Below are 17,566 nucleotides of genomic sequence, written 5' to 3'. Positions count from 1 at the left end.
GTGGAGTAAAAGGTACAATAATTACCTCTGATAGTTAGTAGGCTCGAAGTATTTCTTTTTTTCTTTTATTGGTTTGTTTTTCTCAACAGTAAAACATAATATTAAACTAATTCTGTAAGTACCAGTAACTATCTGTAAGTGTACTTTTAGAGGACCATACTGAATAATTAAACCCTGGATTTAAAACACTGTTGAGCCTCCACAGTAACAAACACCAGACTATTGTAGACTGTGGACTAACATTATGAAGAAAGTGTAATGTCTTTATTTATAGTTTGTGAACAAGGATTTGACTCTCTCAGTTTCATCATTGGTGCATCACACTCACAAAACACTCAGAGTGGACTTTATAAAAGTGAAGAGCATGATGTAAGGCACATGTGTGTACATTCAGACATACACCTGTGTTTTTGTCCATTTACTACATTTTTAACCACATTGCATGGTAATACTGTATTGCCTTTTATAAACAATCTGCACTGACAATTGGTATGACACACAATGCCTTTTTTAAGAGTAGGTTTTTGCCATTTTGCTTTTAGTAGATAGTATACAGTAGAAACAGACAAGTAACATGGATGGAAGAGAGAGGGTTTTGGCATGCAACAAACCGGAGACGTTGTGGTTATATCATGGTATCTTTTTGGCAGTAAAGACAAATGTATAGTTGTGCATTTAATGGGCTTATGCACAGCGACTGATGTACGTTCCCTCAAAAAAATGAATTACAACAACATGTCGGGGCAGCGGCTACGTAAACACCATGTGGATACTGCAAGAATGGGAGTGGTCAGCTCGGACTGATTGCATTTTCTCATTCAAGTTTCCGATGCTGTTGGAGAATGTTGTGAAGTGAAGGCAACGTTAAACGAGTTGAAGAAAGGATCGGTAATCTTTTCCTTTTCAGGAACAGGTCTGTGAAACTTACGCTCGCAACAATCCTCGTTCTCTATCACAGTAAAGTAGAATGTAAACATCAATCTTTGGCTTATAATTGAACTTCGAGGGAACACTAACCGTGCCATCCATGCTGTAAACCAGGAAGTGAATTAAACAATGTAAACACAGTTACTCTCTGGTAACCCATCTAGTGTTGTGATGGTGCTATCAGTGGGTGAAATCAGACATTGAACTATGCAGAGGCATCTGCAGTAAGACTGTCATACTGTACTTCATGACGAGCAAGTAAAACTCCACCTTATGGTAAAGTTAAAACTTGAGCATGGGGATCTGAGGAGTGTAGTCAGTCAGAAGAGACACCATCAGACCCTGAAAGAGAAGACAGTTGTGACGATCAAACCGGAGGCAAAGACTATTCTGACAGGATCATTTTAACCCATACCAGTGTTAAACTGTGCGTTAAATACTAATCAGGTTATTCACCATGATTGTCCACTTTCTATTCTCCGCCTCGGAGAAGACGAGGGAGCGGGATGAGTAGAACACCTGGTCATCCACCTCCTCCATCTTGCGGGGGAGACAATGCAGGAAGGTCCAGTCTGGTTTGGCAACACTTCCTGTCTGTAGCGGACCAGAACCAAGACCCATTTCAACTCAGTGAAATTAGATAACATTAGATTTGAGCTCCTTTGCAAAGTATTTACTTGCCAGACATAAAGACATATTCTTATTGACCAAAATAATTACTGTAATCTTTTTTTTTCAGAAAATCCTAACAATTATATCATCATGTTTGGTGCAAAGCTTTTATTTTAAGCTTGCTTGCGAATTATAAGACAGATGACGTCTGTAATTACCGTTAAGACTATTTTACCATACAAACAATTTGCAGAAGATTAAAATCTACTGCTTTGTGTACAGGCATAAGAAAGGAGCATGTTTAAGACTGAATTGCTTACTGTCAAGAAGTGTGTACAGCTGTCAAAAGGGACCAATTTGTGAAAACAATTGACTGAAAACAACTGCTACCGTCTCCAAAAGCTACTGCTGTGTTTTGTGGGTGACACCATTTAGATTTTTAAGCAAGAAAGAGCATCTGAGAAAGTAAAAAAGCAGTTACAGTACAACGTAGGAAAGAGAGCAAATGTGAAAAAATAACATAAATTGCCAAATCAAAAATATACACAATGCCAAGAATATAAACAGGTAAAAAGAAAATGTTCTTAGTTACCTGCATTGTAATCTGGTAACCTTTAAAGTCTTTGAGCCTCTTTTTCTTCTCCTCCTCCTGTCCCATGCTCACCCAGGTGTCAGTGACCAAAACATTGCTGCCGCGGGCGGCCTCCATCGGGTCAGAGGTCAGAACAAGCTGGGTCCCATGCTGAGGGACAATGCGATGTTATGAATTAATAAGAAGTCCTTTGTCAAGAGGTCCTGTTTAAAATAATGACACCTGAAGAACACCTCACTTCTTTGGAGAGTCTCTGTGCCTCTTGAATAACACTGCTTTCTGGCTCGTACCCCTGTGAATTAAAATACAGCTTTAGCTTTGTACATTACAAAACAGAACCACAGGCTTTTGTTTCCCAAGCAACTGGGGGGATTTGATGCTTAAGGTTGACTGCATGCATGTATACCTGCAAACTACAAAACAAGTAACTACTAGGAAGCAGAGGTAGTGCGCTAAAAGAGAGGCCAAATGTGCATGACAACATAAAACGAGGCAAACCTTTGGTGTAGCAATCTTAAGATGAACTCCCAATTTAGCTGCAGTCATCATGAAGGAGTGGAGAACGTTGTTCCCATCTCCAATCCAGCTCACCGTTAGTCCACTAAGGGACCCGTAATGCTCCTGGGCGAGAGTGGTAATTAAGAAAACACTGTGTCATTATCATTTACTGGATGAAAACTGCAGTGCACGTAGGAGTTGCAGTACCTGTAAGGTGAGGAAGTCAGCCAGAATCTGGATTGGGTGGTAGAGGTCAGACAGGCCGTTAATGATGGGGATGGAGGCCTCCTTATCCAGCTCCTCCAGTGTGGAGTGGCTGTACACTCGTGCCAAGACAATATCGCAAAGCCCTGAGAGAACCCTGAAGAAGGAGTTTAGAGATTCCAGATGCGGACATGTCAGTGTCATTAATTCAATTTTATTTCCATAAGTGAAAGCATAAATATAAAACTCACCTAGCTGTGTCTGTGCTACTCTCATTCACTCCAAGGTGGATGTCCTGAGAAGTGAGGAAACAGGGGTGCCCACCCAGCAGAGCAAAACCTGAAATTATGATATTATGACAACTTCAATTTCCCTAATGGCCAACAATAAAAACAACAAACACCACCTGATGTGAGCGTTGAAGGGGAGCAGTGCAGGGAAAGAGAGGAGTGGACTGTAGACCGCTTTGTCCCTGGGATGGACTGAAAGTCGCCTTTCAACAGTTCTTTTGTGTCCATAATGACAATGACCGTCACACCGCTGAACACAGTATCAGTCCTGCTAACGGTGTGAGATGTTACATTTCTATTAGATTGTTGTCATTAATGCTTTTTTTGTATAAATTGTGAGGATTATTAGTAATGTCATTATCATTTTACTTGGATATGTATTTAAGCTGATGTATCATTATTGTGTTCATAATCTACCTTTCTTCTAGTTCATTTGCATGTATCTGTACATGTATTTTTCTCTTTCCTTTATTTTAAATCTATTTTCTCGTGCATGAATGCAAATTTTATATCACATATTGCAATTGCACTGTAAAATGAGTATACATTAATTAAACAAATCTTCACCAAAAAATAAAGATTGTTCTAATTGTGCAAATATGACACTTATAAAATGTTCCCGCCTTTCTAAAAAAAGTTATTTGTGGTATTGTTAAAGTATATAGTACATAGTGCAGATACTTGTATACAAAACGGACACCTGTTTCTGTGGACATTCTTGTTCTGGTGCTCCTCTTCTCAAATATCATAGCAATCGACTTTCCTTGCAGCAGAGGAAGATACTGAAATAGAAATGACAATTAGCTACCTTTGAATGATCCACCCTGAGGATATTTAACATATGGACACTACAGCAGACATTGGTAACTTAAGCTACCTGTTTTTCATGCTTGATGCGATGTTTCAGATCCCCTGACACCCACAACAGCCTCTTGATTTCATCTGAGCTGAAGTCTTTCAGAGAGAGACAACTGCGACCCTTTAAATGAGCCGATCCGAGGGAAGCAGCTCCACTACTGAGAAAGTAACACACGAGGACACAATGCATACAACTTAGTATTACCTGTACTAACAATACTTCATAATAAAGTTATCTGGAGCTGCTTACCCAAACCCTCGTGCCGAAAGAGTTTTCAAGCATTTGAAGACAGTGTTGTTCACAGACAGTAGTTTAGTAGACATTGTAGCTCAAGTAAACTAGAATGGAAGACAACTGTTTTGGGAATATATTTCATCAGCGTAGACGTTCATTCGCTGTCTGTCCGAACTGACGCGCGACCAGTAGCGTGGCTGCTCTGACGTCACCGCAGAACCAGGAAGTGAGGCGTGGCTTCCTCCCAATCACAGCGAGAGTTTACTGTCTGTTGTCGGACAAGTGTAATGGGATGACTAACGCTTTTTGGTTATTAATGTTGCAACATGTGGGCTATTCAATTGGGGTTTGAGTGTATTTCATCTGCAAAAGAAGAATTTTTGCAGCTAGTTTTCAAAACAACAACTTCCTGCGTTATAACGCTCTCTGCTGCTCCACTACTGATGGGCAGAGCTGCTGTGGAAACTATTGGTTTCGCCAACATTTTATCACATAGATATGAAGGCAAATCAATGTTAAAATCCGCGAGCACAAATGAGACCCACGAGCGGGACCTCTACACACGGGTGTGCTCCCGGTTTGATTGATTAGCCTTCACACCTATGTGAGATCTCGAAAATGCATTTTGTAAATAGCCTGCTGGTAAAAAACCCAAACTAAAACACGTTTTGTCTGTCCCCCAAATGAACAAATATTGTCTAAATATAGGATACGTGTTACTTGTCATAGATGTACGTTTGATACATTTTAACGTTTGTATATGGATAACGTAAAACCATAATTTGTCTTTTTGTTTTCCTTTTAGTGTGTTTTGGCATGGCGTTGAATAATCACGCCATTAATATGCTGCTTTATTCACTGAGTAGGCTACTTTGAAAACATATATTAATATTCCTCACCTATGAATAACTTTATTTCCATGGTTAGCTCAGGGATAGCAGCTAGCTGGCTATCACCTGTCCCTCTTTTACGTCATCGTGATCTTCCCGTCATTCAGCACCGGGACTGACATATGGTGCAGGTGAGGAGGTGCGAGGGGGAGAGCAGTGGAGATGACGGGACAGGATGATGTGGACATACCCGGTGAGAGCACTTCATACAATTATCCAGCATATATAACACTTATCTTAATGAATGGTATACTTACCTGTCCGTTGGAATAACGGTGTCCACATATCATGTGTGTGTGTGTGTGTGTGTGTGTGTGTGTGTGTGTGTGTGTGTGTGTGTGTGTGTGTGTGGTGTGTGTGTGTGTGTGTGTGTGGTTGACCTGTTGCTATTTCTGTCAGGCTGCTACTTAAATGGCTTGAGATGTCAGGTTGGGATTTAGCTGGTGTTAAGTTAGAGAAGAGTAGTGCTGCCTTAGTACTGCTCAGTGTTAATTATACCCAAAGGCTGTTTAAAAAATTAATCGTACATTTGTCCTCAGAAACAGGAGCCATCTTCACATTTGGAAAGAGCAGTTTTGCTGACAATGTGCCTAGTACATTCTGGTTGAAGAATGACCAGCCAGTGCATCTATCTTGTGGCGGAGAGCACACTGCTGTGATTACAGGTGCAGACAATCTATGCACATTTTAATAGTGAATAATTACTGTGTTAAACGTTAAATATTTGTGTAATTAAAGGATTCTTATGTCAGCAGAAAATGGCAGGCTGCTCATGTTTGGTGGTAATACTTGGGGCCAACTGGGGTGTGGATTTAAGCCTGCTGCCAGCAAACCTGCCTCTGTGAAAGGTGAGTTATTTCCACCAAAAGTGTCAATAATGATCATTTTCATTATTGATTAATATGCCAATTATTTCTTGATTAATCCTTTAATCGCTTGGTCTATAAAATGTAAAAAAAAAAAACAGTGGAAAAGCCAAGCTAACATCGTCAAATCACTTGTTTTGTACGGTGGTGGAGAGTAATGTACATTTACACAAGTACTGCTCAAGTATCATACTTGAGTATTTTTATTTTTCTTCTATGTACTTCTACTCCACTAAAAACAAACAGATGTTGTACTTTATACTACACTACGTTTATCTAATAACCTTAGTTACTTTACAGATTCAGATTAATGATACAAAATATAATACAATTTATGTTCTATTGGTATGGGACGAGATAACACTTTTACAAGCTGTATATAAAATCACTGTATTTTCCTTTCAGCCTTAAAGTCTGAGAAGGTGAAGCTTGTAGCTTGTGGGAGGTATCACACAATTGTCTGCACATGTAAGATGATTAACAAATAACATCAGAATTTCATATGACATTCCTTAAATATAGAACAGAAGGGCCCATAATTGGTTGTATTAAAGTCCGGTTTTGTATATCTTTAGGGCGGGGTAGTGTGTTTGTTTCTGGCAGTAACCTGGAGGGGCAGCTCGGTTTGGGCCACTGCAACAACACCACATCCTTTCGCCTCCTGCATCCCTTCTGTGACCATGCACCAATCAAAATGCTCTCTGCAGGATGCAACACCTCAGCTGCCTTAACAGGTCCGAACAGTGACGAGTAATAATGTAACAAGTGTCTCATTAGATCAACATGCTCTGGTCAAAGTCCAAACTGTGTGTGTGTGATGTTTGATTTTCTACTCTGTGTGTGTGTGTGTGTTGTTAGAGGACGGGAGGCTCTTCATGTGGGGAGACAACACCGTGGGTCAGATCGGTTTAGGGGATGAGTGCTTTGCAGCAGAACCCACAGAGGTGGATGTTGGGGAGGCGGTGATGTGGGTCTCCTGTGGGTACCACCACTCAGCATTTGTCACAGGTACAACACAGTCCAACCAAGCACAGCACAAGAGACTGTTTGAGCTTTCATTTAACCAGCCTTCACACTCCAGTGTTGTGTCGGCTTTGCTCTAGTGGATGGAGATCTCTACACGTTTGGCGACAGCGCGAATGGAAGGCTTGGTCTCCAGGTGGAGCAGCTGGCCAATCACAGAGTCCCTCAGCGGGTACAAGGGTTTCTGGGTCATGTCACCCAGGTGTGCTGCGGAGGGGAGCACACGGTGGCACTCACAGGTAGGTTTAGTACAGAGACTTTTTTTGCTTTTGTTTTACCGTCTATATTTGACGTAAATCAGAAATACAGTCTGTTAGTGGTGGAAGTATTCAGATCCTTTACTTTAGTAAAAGTCTTAATACCATCGTGTGGAAAACACTATTACAAGTCCTGCATTTATAATTTTACTTAAAAGTACAGTTTCAGCAAAATCTAATTAAAGTTTCACTCATTATGCAGACAGGCCTTTTTATTGAATTTTTATCACCACACCACAGATAGGTATAGATAGATAGATTTATTAATTTTGCACATTTCACAAATAGTAAGAAAACTAAACATATATAGAATAAATTCTAAATTAATAAATAATATTTGTCTGAAAATTAGTAGGCAGATACAAACACTTATATGGTCTTACCCATTTCTATAATTTAAATAATTAATATACACATAAATAATCATCTTAATATGAAAAAAAAAGCACAACATCAACAACCAGCGTCACAGCCCTGAGAGAGACAAGACCTCTTCCTCATCCTTGTACTGAACCCCTCAAAGCAGCATTTTAATATGTAATGCTTTCAACAGAAATCAACTTCAAGAATATTTTAGAGAAGAGTGTGAAAATCTTGAAAGAAGACAGAATAAAGAAATTGCTATAAAAATGTCACGCGATTGAAGAAAATTCATCAATTTGACTCTTTATTTAATTTAATTACTTGGAAGATGAAGATTTTTTTGCACAATGCAAACTATAAAGTAACCCGAGCAATTCAAAAGTACAGTATTTCTCTCTGAAATGTAAGTGAAAATACGCAGTAAATGTACTTTCTTTCCACCGCTGCTGTTCGTCAAAGCAGTCAGTTCCATTGTGTCTGTTTTGCCGTGCCAGAGGAGAATGTGTACACGTTTGGCAGAGGTCAGTACGGTCAGCTGGGCCACGGGACGTTTCTGTTTGAAGCTGATTTGCCAAAACCACTGGAGCACTTTTGTAACAGCAGCATCAAACATGTCGCCTGTGGAGAGAACCACACCGCTGTGATCACAAGTAAGTATTCTCTGAAACTCATTCTAGTCATTATGATAGTGTTTAAAAATAGTGCTGCCTGTTTATTTCTGATCGTCTGAATTAAATGTGAAGCGATTGAACACAAGCTTCAAACTTGATGTAAAGCGTTTGTCTTCCACAGACAACGGGCTTCTGTACACGTTTGGTGATGGTCGTCATGGGAAGCTGGGTTTAGGGGGGGAGTACTTCATCAACCAGTTCAGCCCGACACTCTGCGCACGTTTTCTCCATCACAGTGTTCAGTTAGTAAGTGAATGTGATGAAACGGCTCAGGGTGGTCGTGTCATCCTCAGCTCCACCTGTGTGTTTGTGAAATGTCCTTTAGCAAAACACTAAACCCACAAAATGTGACTGTAGTCCACCTCCCAAGTGGTTTGTCCTGTGTGTCTGCAGATTGAGAGGATCCTCTGTAATAAACTACATTGAGTCCTTGTGTTTTCTTACGTTTAGGTGTCCTGCGGTGGTAACCACATGCTGGTACTGGCTGCACCCAGACCAGAAGAAGATGTCACAGAGAACTTTTTAGAGCCAAGTTACACAGAAATGCTTCTGCTGGACACTTTGATTGATCCTACTCCAACAGTCCCACTCTCGGCCCTCTTTGCTCGAGCACGCCACAGAGAAAAAGTGAGAACCTACACCGTTGTACTTATTTTCAGTTGGTTGCAATCTGCAACTTCACCATTTGATGGCAATAAATCCTACACACTGGTCATTTAAATACACTAGGCCTGCAACTACTGATTGTTTTCATAATCCATTAATCTGCTGATTGTTTTATCCATTGATCGATTTATTGTTTGGTTCACCAAAAACAAAAAACTACAATAGTACAAAGGTGACATCTATAAATGTCTTGTTTTGTTCAACCAACTGTCCAAAACCCAAAATATAGAATTTGTTATATTTTAAGACCACCCAAGCAGCATATTATCACATTATTATTATCACATTACTGAAATGATAAATTAATCGAAATAGTCGCCCAATCAATTAATTTACTAATCATTGCAGCTTTTTTTTTAACTATCATTTGAGCTATATATTTATTTTATGCTGCATATCTGGATTCTAGTCATATTTATTTCACTAGTTATATATTTGGGAATATATTTTACATACTGCTGGGAAATAATTCTAGGCCCAATACTGGTTAGCCACCATACTTTCATACTTTGACCAGTGTGATTGTGAACAAGTATTAAATTGCTTTGTATGTAGTATTAGAAAGTCTTTTATTTAACTCGGGGAACCCTGCAGAACGTTTGTCCTCTTAGCTTTAGATAACTGTAATCACAGTTTAACTCCAGTAGGAGGCGGTCTTACACCAAGTCGTAGCTCTGCTGCAGTGCTGCTGACTGACATGTTGGGGGAGCTCCATGATGTGGTTCAAACCTTTTACTCACTTTTTTTTGTTGTTGCTGTTTTTCCTCTCTTTTCTTCCAGGGAAACTCTGCAGAGCAGTTTGGAGAGATGTTTCACAACCTCCCACGTCTAAATTCTGACTTCTTCAGCACCTCCTGGCAAACGTCCAGAAATATCCCAACCCCTAAAACACTCTCAAAGGACTTTGCCACCCCTTCATCATCCCCAAAACCACAATCAGAAGCAAGACTAAGCCCAGCACTCTCCCCCAGATCTCCAGTGTTATCCTCTAAGCCATCAAGCCCACATTCTCAATCATCAAACACCTTTCAGAATAAATCCTCTACTGCTGCTTCCTCTGAGTCTAAATCCAAAGAGCTGCCTTCTCCCTTACTATCACCAAAGACTATAACTAAACATAGTACCCTAGTATCTCATAAAAGGACTGCAAAAAGAAGACTCTATGGAGTGGCAACCACCAAAAAGGCCTTAATTGGTGAATCTCCTCTACCACCTAAAGAGCCCTGCAGCCCCACCAGACCCTCCAGTGATATTTCCAACAAACCTCTCAGTGAGGAGGAGCATGCTGCCTTGTCTAAAACAGGTATTTTCAACCTCTAATTTTATCCAGCGATGAGCTGAGTTTTTATTTTGTGTTAGATGCTCTTGTGTGCAGCTGTTTCAATAACCCAATCATTGTCGGTTTTTGCAGAGGGAGAAACTTCTCAGAGACAAATTGCAGTAGAAGAAAATATCTCTGAGAAAGGAGTCAACTCTGACTTTTTGCAAAACATGGTGAGAGAAGTTTGGTTTCACTTTAATAGAGTATTACAATATATTGTCTACAAAGTCATAAATGCAGAGTCAGTTGAATGTTATTTAGAGTCAGTTGAATGCTATTTTCCTCTTGTCTACATTATGTGCACTCCAGGGTAGGAAGCAGCAATGTTGAACACGCACTGACTTTTCCAGGAAATGTGCATAAGTCAGCATACATACTGTGTGTGTCTGCGGAGACATTTTCCATTTGGTAAAACATTGAAGTGAAATTGAATTCAGTGTTATGGTTTCTTAATTTTTCACTTTCATTTGCCTTTTTTCCCCCCAAGAATGTGTGTGATGAATCCCCTCAAAGCAGATTCAGAGATTAGGATTGCTTCTGCCAATATACAAATGTGTTTGGGCTCCAGCCTCAGATACACACACACACACACACACACACACACACACACACACACACACACACACACACACATTAAATACTTTGGGAAAGTTTGCAGGAATCTTGCCACATCTCATCAGTGTTTCCACAGCCAGAGATGAAGCAAGCTGTGAAAGAGTCTCCTGCGTTGTTGTGTGTCAGTGCAACATGTGGTGCTCAGTAACCCATTCCTGCCTTAGTTGTAATGTTGAATGGGCTCGTGTCTGTAGTAGTGGAAGGAGTAAAAGTAGTAGTACCACACTTTAAAACTGTTCATTACAAGTAAAAACATTCATAATCATACTTAGGTACAACTACTGATTTTGTGTGCTGAGAAGTTTTGAAAGTAAAATCTTACTATCACTAGCAACTTCAGGTGTAAAAAAAAAAAAAAAGAGTGAAGTGTAAAGTACAATATTTCACAGGGAAATGAAAATACTCAAGTAAAATACATGTACTTCAATATTTACTGAACTGCATTACTTGAGTAAATGTACTTAGTTACTTATGCTCAGACATGTGTGGGCTTAAATGTGTGACAGAGATGAATATCTCTAAAGAGGTGCACCACAGTTCACAGTTCAGAAATTCTGCTGTGACAGTGATTCATTGTCTGTTTTCACACACCACTGGCCCCCAAATAACCCCAAAATAAGTCTGTTAATCTCAAATGCAGATGGTAAAATAAGGATTCCCTTTTCTCTCCGTTGGTTTCCTTTACCTTCCTTCCATATCTGCATTTGAGCCTGATGACAGATTTGTTGATGACTAATCAGTGATCCACATCATGTGTGCCCACAATGCTCATACTGTAAAGAAAACCCATTGTTTTTCACATGTTTAAGCCGTGGGATGCAGTGGAGTAGAAGTATAAAGTTGCACAAAAGGGAAATACAGTACCTCAATTTCTACTTACGTACAGTATTTGAGTAAATACACTAAGTTACATTCGACCGCTGGCTTTAACTGCTGTTTATGACATTTCAAATTACATTGTACAAAACTGTACCAAAATGTATTTCTACATGAGGATGAGTTCCAAAATATACTTTTTATTGGCAATATATTATCTTACTATGTATTGCTGCCAACATTTTGATGTATATTTGTAATTATATTCAAAACATTTTAATCCATCTACACCTACAAAAATCTACTGCAACATATATCCAAAAAAATGCTGAAGTTCTGATTTAGTTTTGAGTTTTATTGAACAAGAAACAGCTTCCTCAAACTAGTGCAGACATGCTTTTGGCAGTAAACCACATAAAACATAAAATGCCACAACTACACATTCAGTAATGTTGATTGCAGGTCTGCTGCGGTGCTTGTTCAAATTTCCTTTTTAATAACACACAATTATCAGGCATCTGACTTTTTTCAGCCAGGCTTATTTTTATTTTTACATCCCTATTTTCTCTGTGATTTGTTATAGGAAAAGAGGAAAGGCCCGGCTCTTAGAAGAACTACGAAAGAAGCAGAGTTGTTTCAGTTCAATGGGAAGGCAGGACAAAAGTTTCTCAAGGCCTCACCCACAGAGCTCCTGAAAGGCTCTTTGAAGAGAGAAGTATCTTCACTGATGAGCTCAAAGAGTCTGAAAAACGCTTCTAAAAGTGCCTCATCTAAAGGCAAAGAGAATATCACTAAGCAGTACAATAAAGTCCCAACTTATGGACAAGCTCGAAAGGAACCCTCCCATTTTAAATCACCAAAACTATCGGAGTCAACCTCAAAAACTCTACAATCTGTCAGGAAGACACTGACTGAAGCGCAGCAGAGACTGACGAAACTGAAGGGAAATGACAGGAGAAACAGAAATGTGAAAGAAAGTAATATAAACAAAGAGGATATGGAAGCCATGACTTTAAAGAAAAACGTGTTAGGGACACCAAAAAAGGAGGACAATAAATCAGCTTTTGACAAGACTCATGTTATTAAGATCACTACAGGAAATGAAACAAGCAGTCCATCTGTCCGAAGTGAAAGTTGGTCACCTGTAGAAAAAGATGCAGAAATCAAGGGTGAAACCACGGATGTCAAACCTGTTGAAGTGCAGATGCAACAGGAGATGCAACGAGTCAAATCGACTTTAACAAAAGATTTGCACAAGGTAGACACTGCACTGGGAAAAGGTCAAAATAAAGCACTGGATTTAAAATCACCAGCTGTGAGAAAAGAAATCACACCTGCTCAGGTTGATACTAAGAAAACTCAAAGTGTGACATCTACACCTGTGAAAATGAAAGGTGAACTGCAAGAAGTCAAATCCACACAAGTCAAAAATCACAGGAAATATACAGGAAATACTCAATTTAAAAGTAAAAGCAAAGAAAAATGTGTAGAAAACACAACTGCAGATAAGCAGAAGATACCTGAAGGTGACAGCTCTAAAATAAATGACAAATTTAAGTCAATAGAATCTAAACTGAAGGTAAAAACAAAACCAGGTAGAGAAGGAGAGGATGAAATCAGAGTAAAAGGAGAAGCAGACTCTGAAGTTAATACGAGGGCCAAACCAAGGAGTAAGGAGACTGAAGCTTCCAGCTCGCTGATATCGCAGCAGGATACACAGTTTGAACTGCTCTGTAACCCCATTTCCTCACAAAGCACTCGGGGTACAGAGGTGGTTTCCGTCAGCGGCGCAAAATCCCTTCGAGACCCAGAACCTGTTGATAGGGATCTACTTGTTTCTGGAACACACAGAAAGGATACTCAAAGCCTGACTGAAAAAAAGCCAAGGGGGGGGGAGATCCTCAGTACCGCAGCCTGTCTTCTTCCCGCTGCTGGGATAGCAGGTGCAGCTATGGGGGTGCTTAGTGAGGCAGTGACAAGCGTTGCGGGCTTCCAGTCCGACAGTGACACGGTTACCTCTACAACCCCGAAAACACCGTGTCGGGTGAAACATTTCACAAAGCAGAGTGCAGTTATGCAACCTTCTTTTTCCTCGACATTGTCATATTTTTCTTCAACAGACGAGTCAAATTTACCAGAAGGAAGCATACGGAAAGACGGTCTGGTCAAGAAGAATGTGGTTCAAGAAGAGGAAAGTCATGATACCACTCGGTCACAACAGGGGGTGATGAAAGATGTGGGAACTTCCCAGCAAGAACATGAGGATAATGAGAAAACCCCCAAGGATCATGAAGGAGAAGAAACAGATACTGAAGATGAGGAAAAGAAGGAAGATGAAGAAAGTGGAAGCGATGTGGAAAACAAAGAAGAAGATGAAGAGGGAAGTGAAAGTAGCAATGACTTAGGGGAGGAAAAGGAGAGTGTTACGGGAGGGACTGAGGAAGAGCAAGATCATGAAACTGCAGAGGAAGATGGTGAAGAGGAAAAAGGCTCCAGCAGTGAGGAGGAGGATGAAGGAATTGAGAAGGGCAATGTCACTGAAACTGAAGAGGAGGAAGCAGAAACTAGTGAGGCAGCAGAGGAGGATGGAAGTGAAGAATCTAGTCAAGAAGAGAATAAAGAAGAAGAGGAAGAAAGTGAGGTGAGTGAGGATGAGGACGATGTCAGCGATGAAGACTCGGGGAGCAGCAAGAGCAAAGAGTCAGAGGAGGAGGACAGAGACGGAGGTGACGCTGCAGAGTCTGATTCGGAAGAGGAAGAAAACATTGAGGAAGAGGAAGATGAGGTTGATGCAGAGGAAAATGGTGAAACTAAGGAACAAAGAGATTCCACCGAAAGTGAGAATGAGGAGGACGACTCAGAAGAAGACGAAGAAACAGATAAGAGTGAAGGGAAGGAAGATGAGTCACGGGACAAAGCGAGTGATGAAAATAACAAGGAGGAAGACAGTGAGCCTGATGAAGACGAGGAAGAGCAAGATAAAAAGGGTGATAAAGAAAATGAGGAGGAGGAAGATTGTGAGGAAAAAGCATCTGTAGAAGAGGGAGAAGCTGAGGACGATACTGCTGAGAAGGAATTAGAAGAGGGAAAGGAGGAAGTTACTGATGAGGAAGAAGAGGGTGAGGAGGAGGAAGAAGAGAGCGAGGAAGAAGAACAGGGAAATGAGAAGGTTTCAGAAAAGGAAGAAGAAGTTGAGGAGGTGGAAAAAGAGAGTAAGGAGGAGGTTACAGAGGAGGAAGGAGAAGAGGGTGTGGAGGAAGAAGAGAGTAAGGAGGAGGTTATAGAGGAGGAGGAAGAAGAAGAGGGTGAGGAGGAAGAAGAGAGTAAGGAGGAGGTTATAGAGGAGGAGGAAGAAGAAGAGGGTGAGGAGGAAGAAGAGAGTAAGGAGGAGGTTATAGAGGAGGAAGGAGAAGAGGGTGTGGAGGAAGAAGAGAGTAAGGAGGAGGTTATAGAGGAGGAGGAAGAAGAAGAGGGTGAGGAGGAAGAAGAGAGTAAGGAGGAGGTTATAGAGGAGGAAGAAGAAGAGGGTGAGGAGGAAGAAGAGAAGGAGGAGGTTATAGAGGAGGAAGAAGAAGAGGGTGAGGAGGAAGAAGAGAGTAAGGAGGAGGTTACAGAGGAGGAAGAAGAGGGTGAGGAGGAGGAGGAGGAAGAAGAGGGTGAGGAGGAAGAAGAGAGTAAGGAGGAGGTTATAGAGGAGGAGGAAGAAGAAGTTGAGGAAGAGGTAGCAGAGGAGGAAGGAGAAGAGGAAGAGAGTGAAGTTGAGGAGGAGGAAAAAATAAAAACAAAAGAGAAACATATTGAGGATAAAAAGATGATGGTAGAGAGCGATGATGATGAGGAAGAGGAAGAGGAGGAAGAGGAGAATGAAACAAAAACAGAGACACGACTCAGAAATCAGAGAGGAGAAACAAAACAGGAACGCCTTGGTTGTGATTCTGAGGAAAATGAAGATGAGAGCGAGGAAGAAGCTAACGAAGAAGAGGAGGGAGGAGAGGAGGAGAGTGAGGATGAAGAAAAGGCTGCAAACGTCAAACATAGCAAGAAACATGCTAAAGAGGAGGAACATGAGAAAGAAAAAAAGGGAAATACAAAGGTGGAGCAGGAAGAAGGAGATGAGGAGGAAGAAGAAGAAGAGGAGGAAGAAGAAGAGGAGGAAAAGGTCAAATCAACAAAATCAAAAAACATGCAGGAGTTGCCTCCTGACAGAAAATACAAACAACACAAAGAAACACCCAAACCAGCACTGAGGACGAAGCAGAGTGCTGCAGGAGAGAAGAAACGAGACGACTCTCAGCAGTTCTGGAACGATGTTCTGCCTCAGTACCTCGATCTGCAGTGAGGTTCATATACAAAACAGTGTTTAACTGAAAGGACACGGACTCAGCACCACAAGGGCCATGCAGTACAGTGAAACCTGATCACTGTGAGTCAGACAGCTGTTGATAAATTATTCTTACTGTCAACAAATCACATTAAAAGACCAAAACTAACAATGCATTAGTTTGTCTCTCAATATTTATCACTTCCCAACTTTGTCTGTGGCACCCGGCACCAAGCTTCATTCCTACTGAAGGCATTCATTTTATTTGGTTCACAATTTTTCAAAGCTATACAGAAAAATAGTTAATTTGGTGATTAACACACATTTGATTATTGAAGGCAGCAGAGTGATGTATGTGGGATTGACTTAAAATAATCTACAATGCCCATGAAGGAGCCCAGAGCAATATAGCTCAATATGGCTCATCTATATGTTTTGCTCAATCGATTTGGCATTGAACTTCTCTAACATTGTCAAATTGTTTTTATTCCAATCAGTCTTCTTCCTTACCAAACCCTGGTCCCTACATTTCCCACAATGCTACGCGACTGCTGAAAGTTCTGTTCGAGATTTCGGTTGTGTTCTGCTAGTAGCGGCTAATGTAGCCCCGAGCTGCTAGCCTCGAGCAGAGATGAGGAGCGGGCTGCAGAAGTTCACTTCTTCCTACTCCACACTACTCAAGATCAGACTGTACAAGTGCACAGTGTGTGTTAGGGTAGGGATCAATGCTTTTAGATGCTGAATCTTCAAAATAATCCCCAAAATATATGCAAAATGAACACCAGCTAAATGTAAGACTGTGTAAACAACAGTTAAAGACAATAAAGCTAAACCCAGAGACAATCTTAATCCCAAATCATTGTCTGTAACACGACATCAAAGCAAAGCAAAGATGGGGTCAACTAACTCTTTGTTCACTTGACCTCACAGAAACATTTCGGCTAAACTGTCGGCTGTACCCACATTACATAATTACAGCTCAGGAGATCCTCTCACAGTCACTTCATCACACGTCTCCCCTTCCTGTTTCCTGACGAGACAAAGAACACCTTCATGTGTGGACTCGCACTCCAGACAGGGTCTACAACCAAACCATGTGCAAATTAAACCCTGATCAGTCTTTCAACAGCTCCTACTTTCACCCCGCCCTCCTGCTGTGTGTGTTTGTGTATGACACAGAATGATAATCAGGTGTAGAAGACTGCCGTGCAAATGTCAAGACAGAATCGATTACACCAGAGGTCTTCAACAGGGGGTCCGCGACGCCTAGGGGGTCCGCGACGCCTAGGGGGTCCGCGGAGGTACTGCAAGGGGTCCGCAAAATGTTTGGTTGATTTTTCCACAAATTTAAATGTCTTTAAATACACATTGACATGAATCCAACGAATGGATAAATGGAGGCAGAAGATGTTATCTCTACCTGCCCCTATCGCTGCTGTGCCAATCACGAGGCCGCATGTTACATGCTGGCTCTGTCAGGTTCCCCGTGATTGAACGAGAGCCTATTCAGTCCCCAGCTAAGATCCCAGACACAAGGACGC

General features: G+C 41.0%; 2 protein-coding genes across 2 annotated transcripts; one reads left to right on the top strand and one right to left on the bottom strand.

Annotated features, from left to right (window-relative positions):
• Positions 1-237: 237 nt before the first annotated feature.
• otc (ornithine transcarbamylase) lies at positions 238-4,377 on the bottom strand. The gene is made up of 10 exons (XM_068735603.1): positions 4,232-4,377; positions 4,001-4,139; positions 3,824-3,905; positions 3,085-3,172; positions 2,837-2,990; positions 2,630-2,752; positions 2,370-2,423; positions 2,132-2,281; positions 1,384-1,521; positions 238-1,269 (listed from the first exon to the last, which is right to left on the bottom strand). The coding sequence occupies exons 1-10, from the start codon at positions 4,303-4,305 to the stop codon at positions 1,210-1,212; spliced, it is 1,062 nt and encodes a 353-aa protein (XP_068591704.1). The 5' UTR covers positions 4,306-4,377; the 3' UTR covers positions 238-1,209.
• An 856-nt stretch (positions 4,378-5,233) lies between these two features.
• Positions 5,234-16,133, top strand: rpgra (retinitis pigmentosa GTPase regulator a). The gene is made up of 14 exons (XM_068734089.1): positions 5,234-5,299; positions 5,646-5,771; positions 5,862-5,954; positions 6,378-6,440; positions 6,548-6,706; positions 6,831-6,980; positions 7,076-7,234; positions 8,110-8,265; positions 8,408-8,532; positions 8,737-8,913; positions 9,733-10,255; positions 10,364-10,446; positions 12,288-12,480; positions 13,825-16,133. Exons 1-14 carry the CDS (start codon positions 5,269-5,271, stop codon positions 16,041-16,043), a joined length of 4,257 nt encoding a protein of 1,418 aa, XP_068590190.1. The 5' UTR covers positions 5,234-5,268; the 3' UTR covers positions 16,044-16,133.
• Positions 16,134-17,566: the final 1,433 nt, after the last annotated feature.

Source organism: Cebidichthys violaceus, unplaced genomic scaffold, assembly GCF_023349555.1.
Source record: "Cebidichthys violaceus isolate CVI_PGR_0920_01 unplaced genomic scaffold, fCebVio1.0.p SCAF_11, whole genome shotgun sequence".
Taxonomy (NCBI): Eukaryota; Metazoa; Chordata; class Actinopteri; order Perciformes; family Stichaeidae; genus Cebidichthys; species Cebidichthys violaceus.
This window is presented reverse-complemented; position numbering and strand designations above follow the sequence as displayed.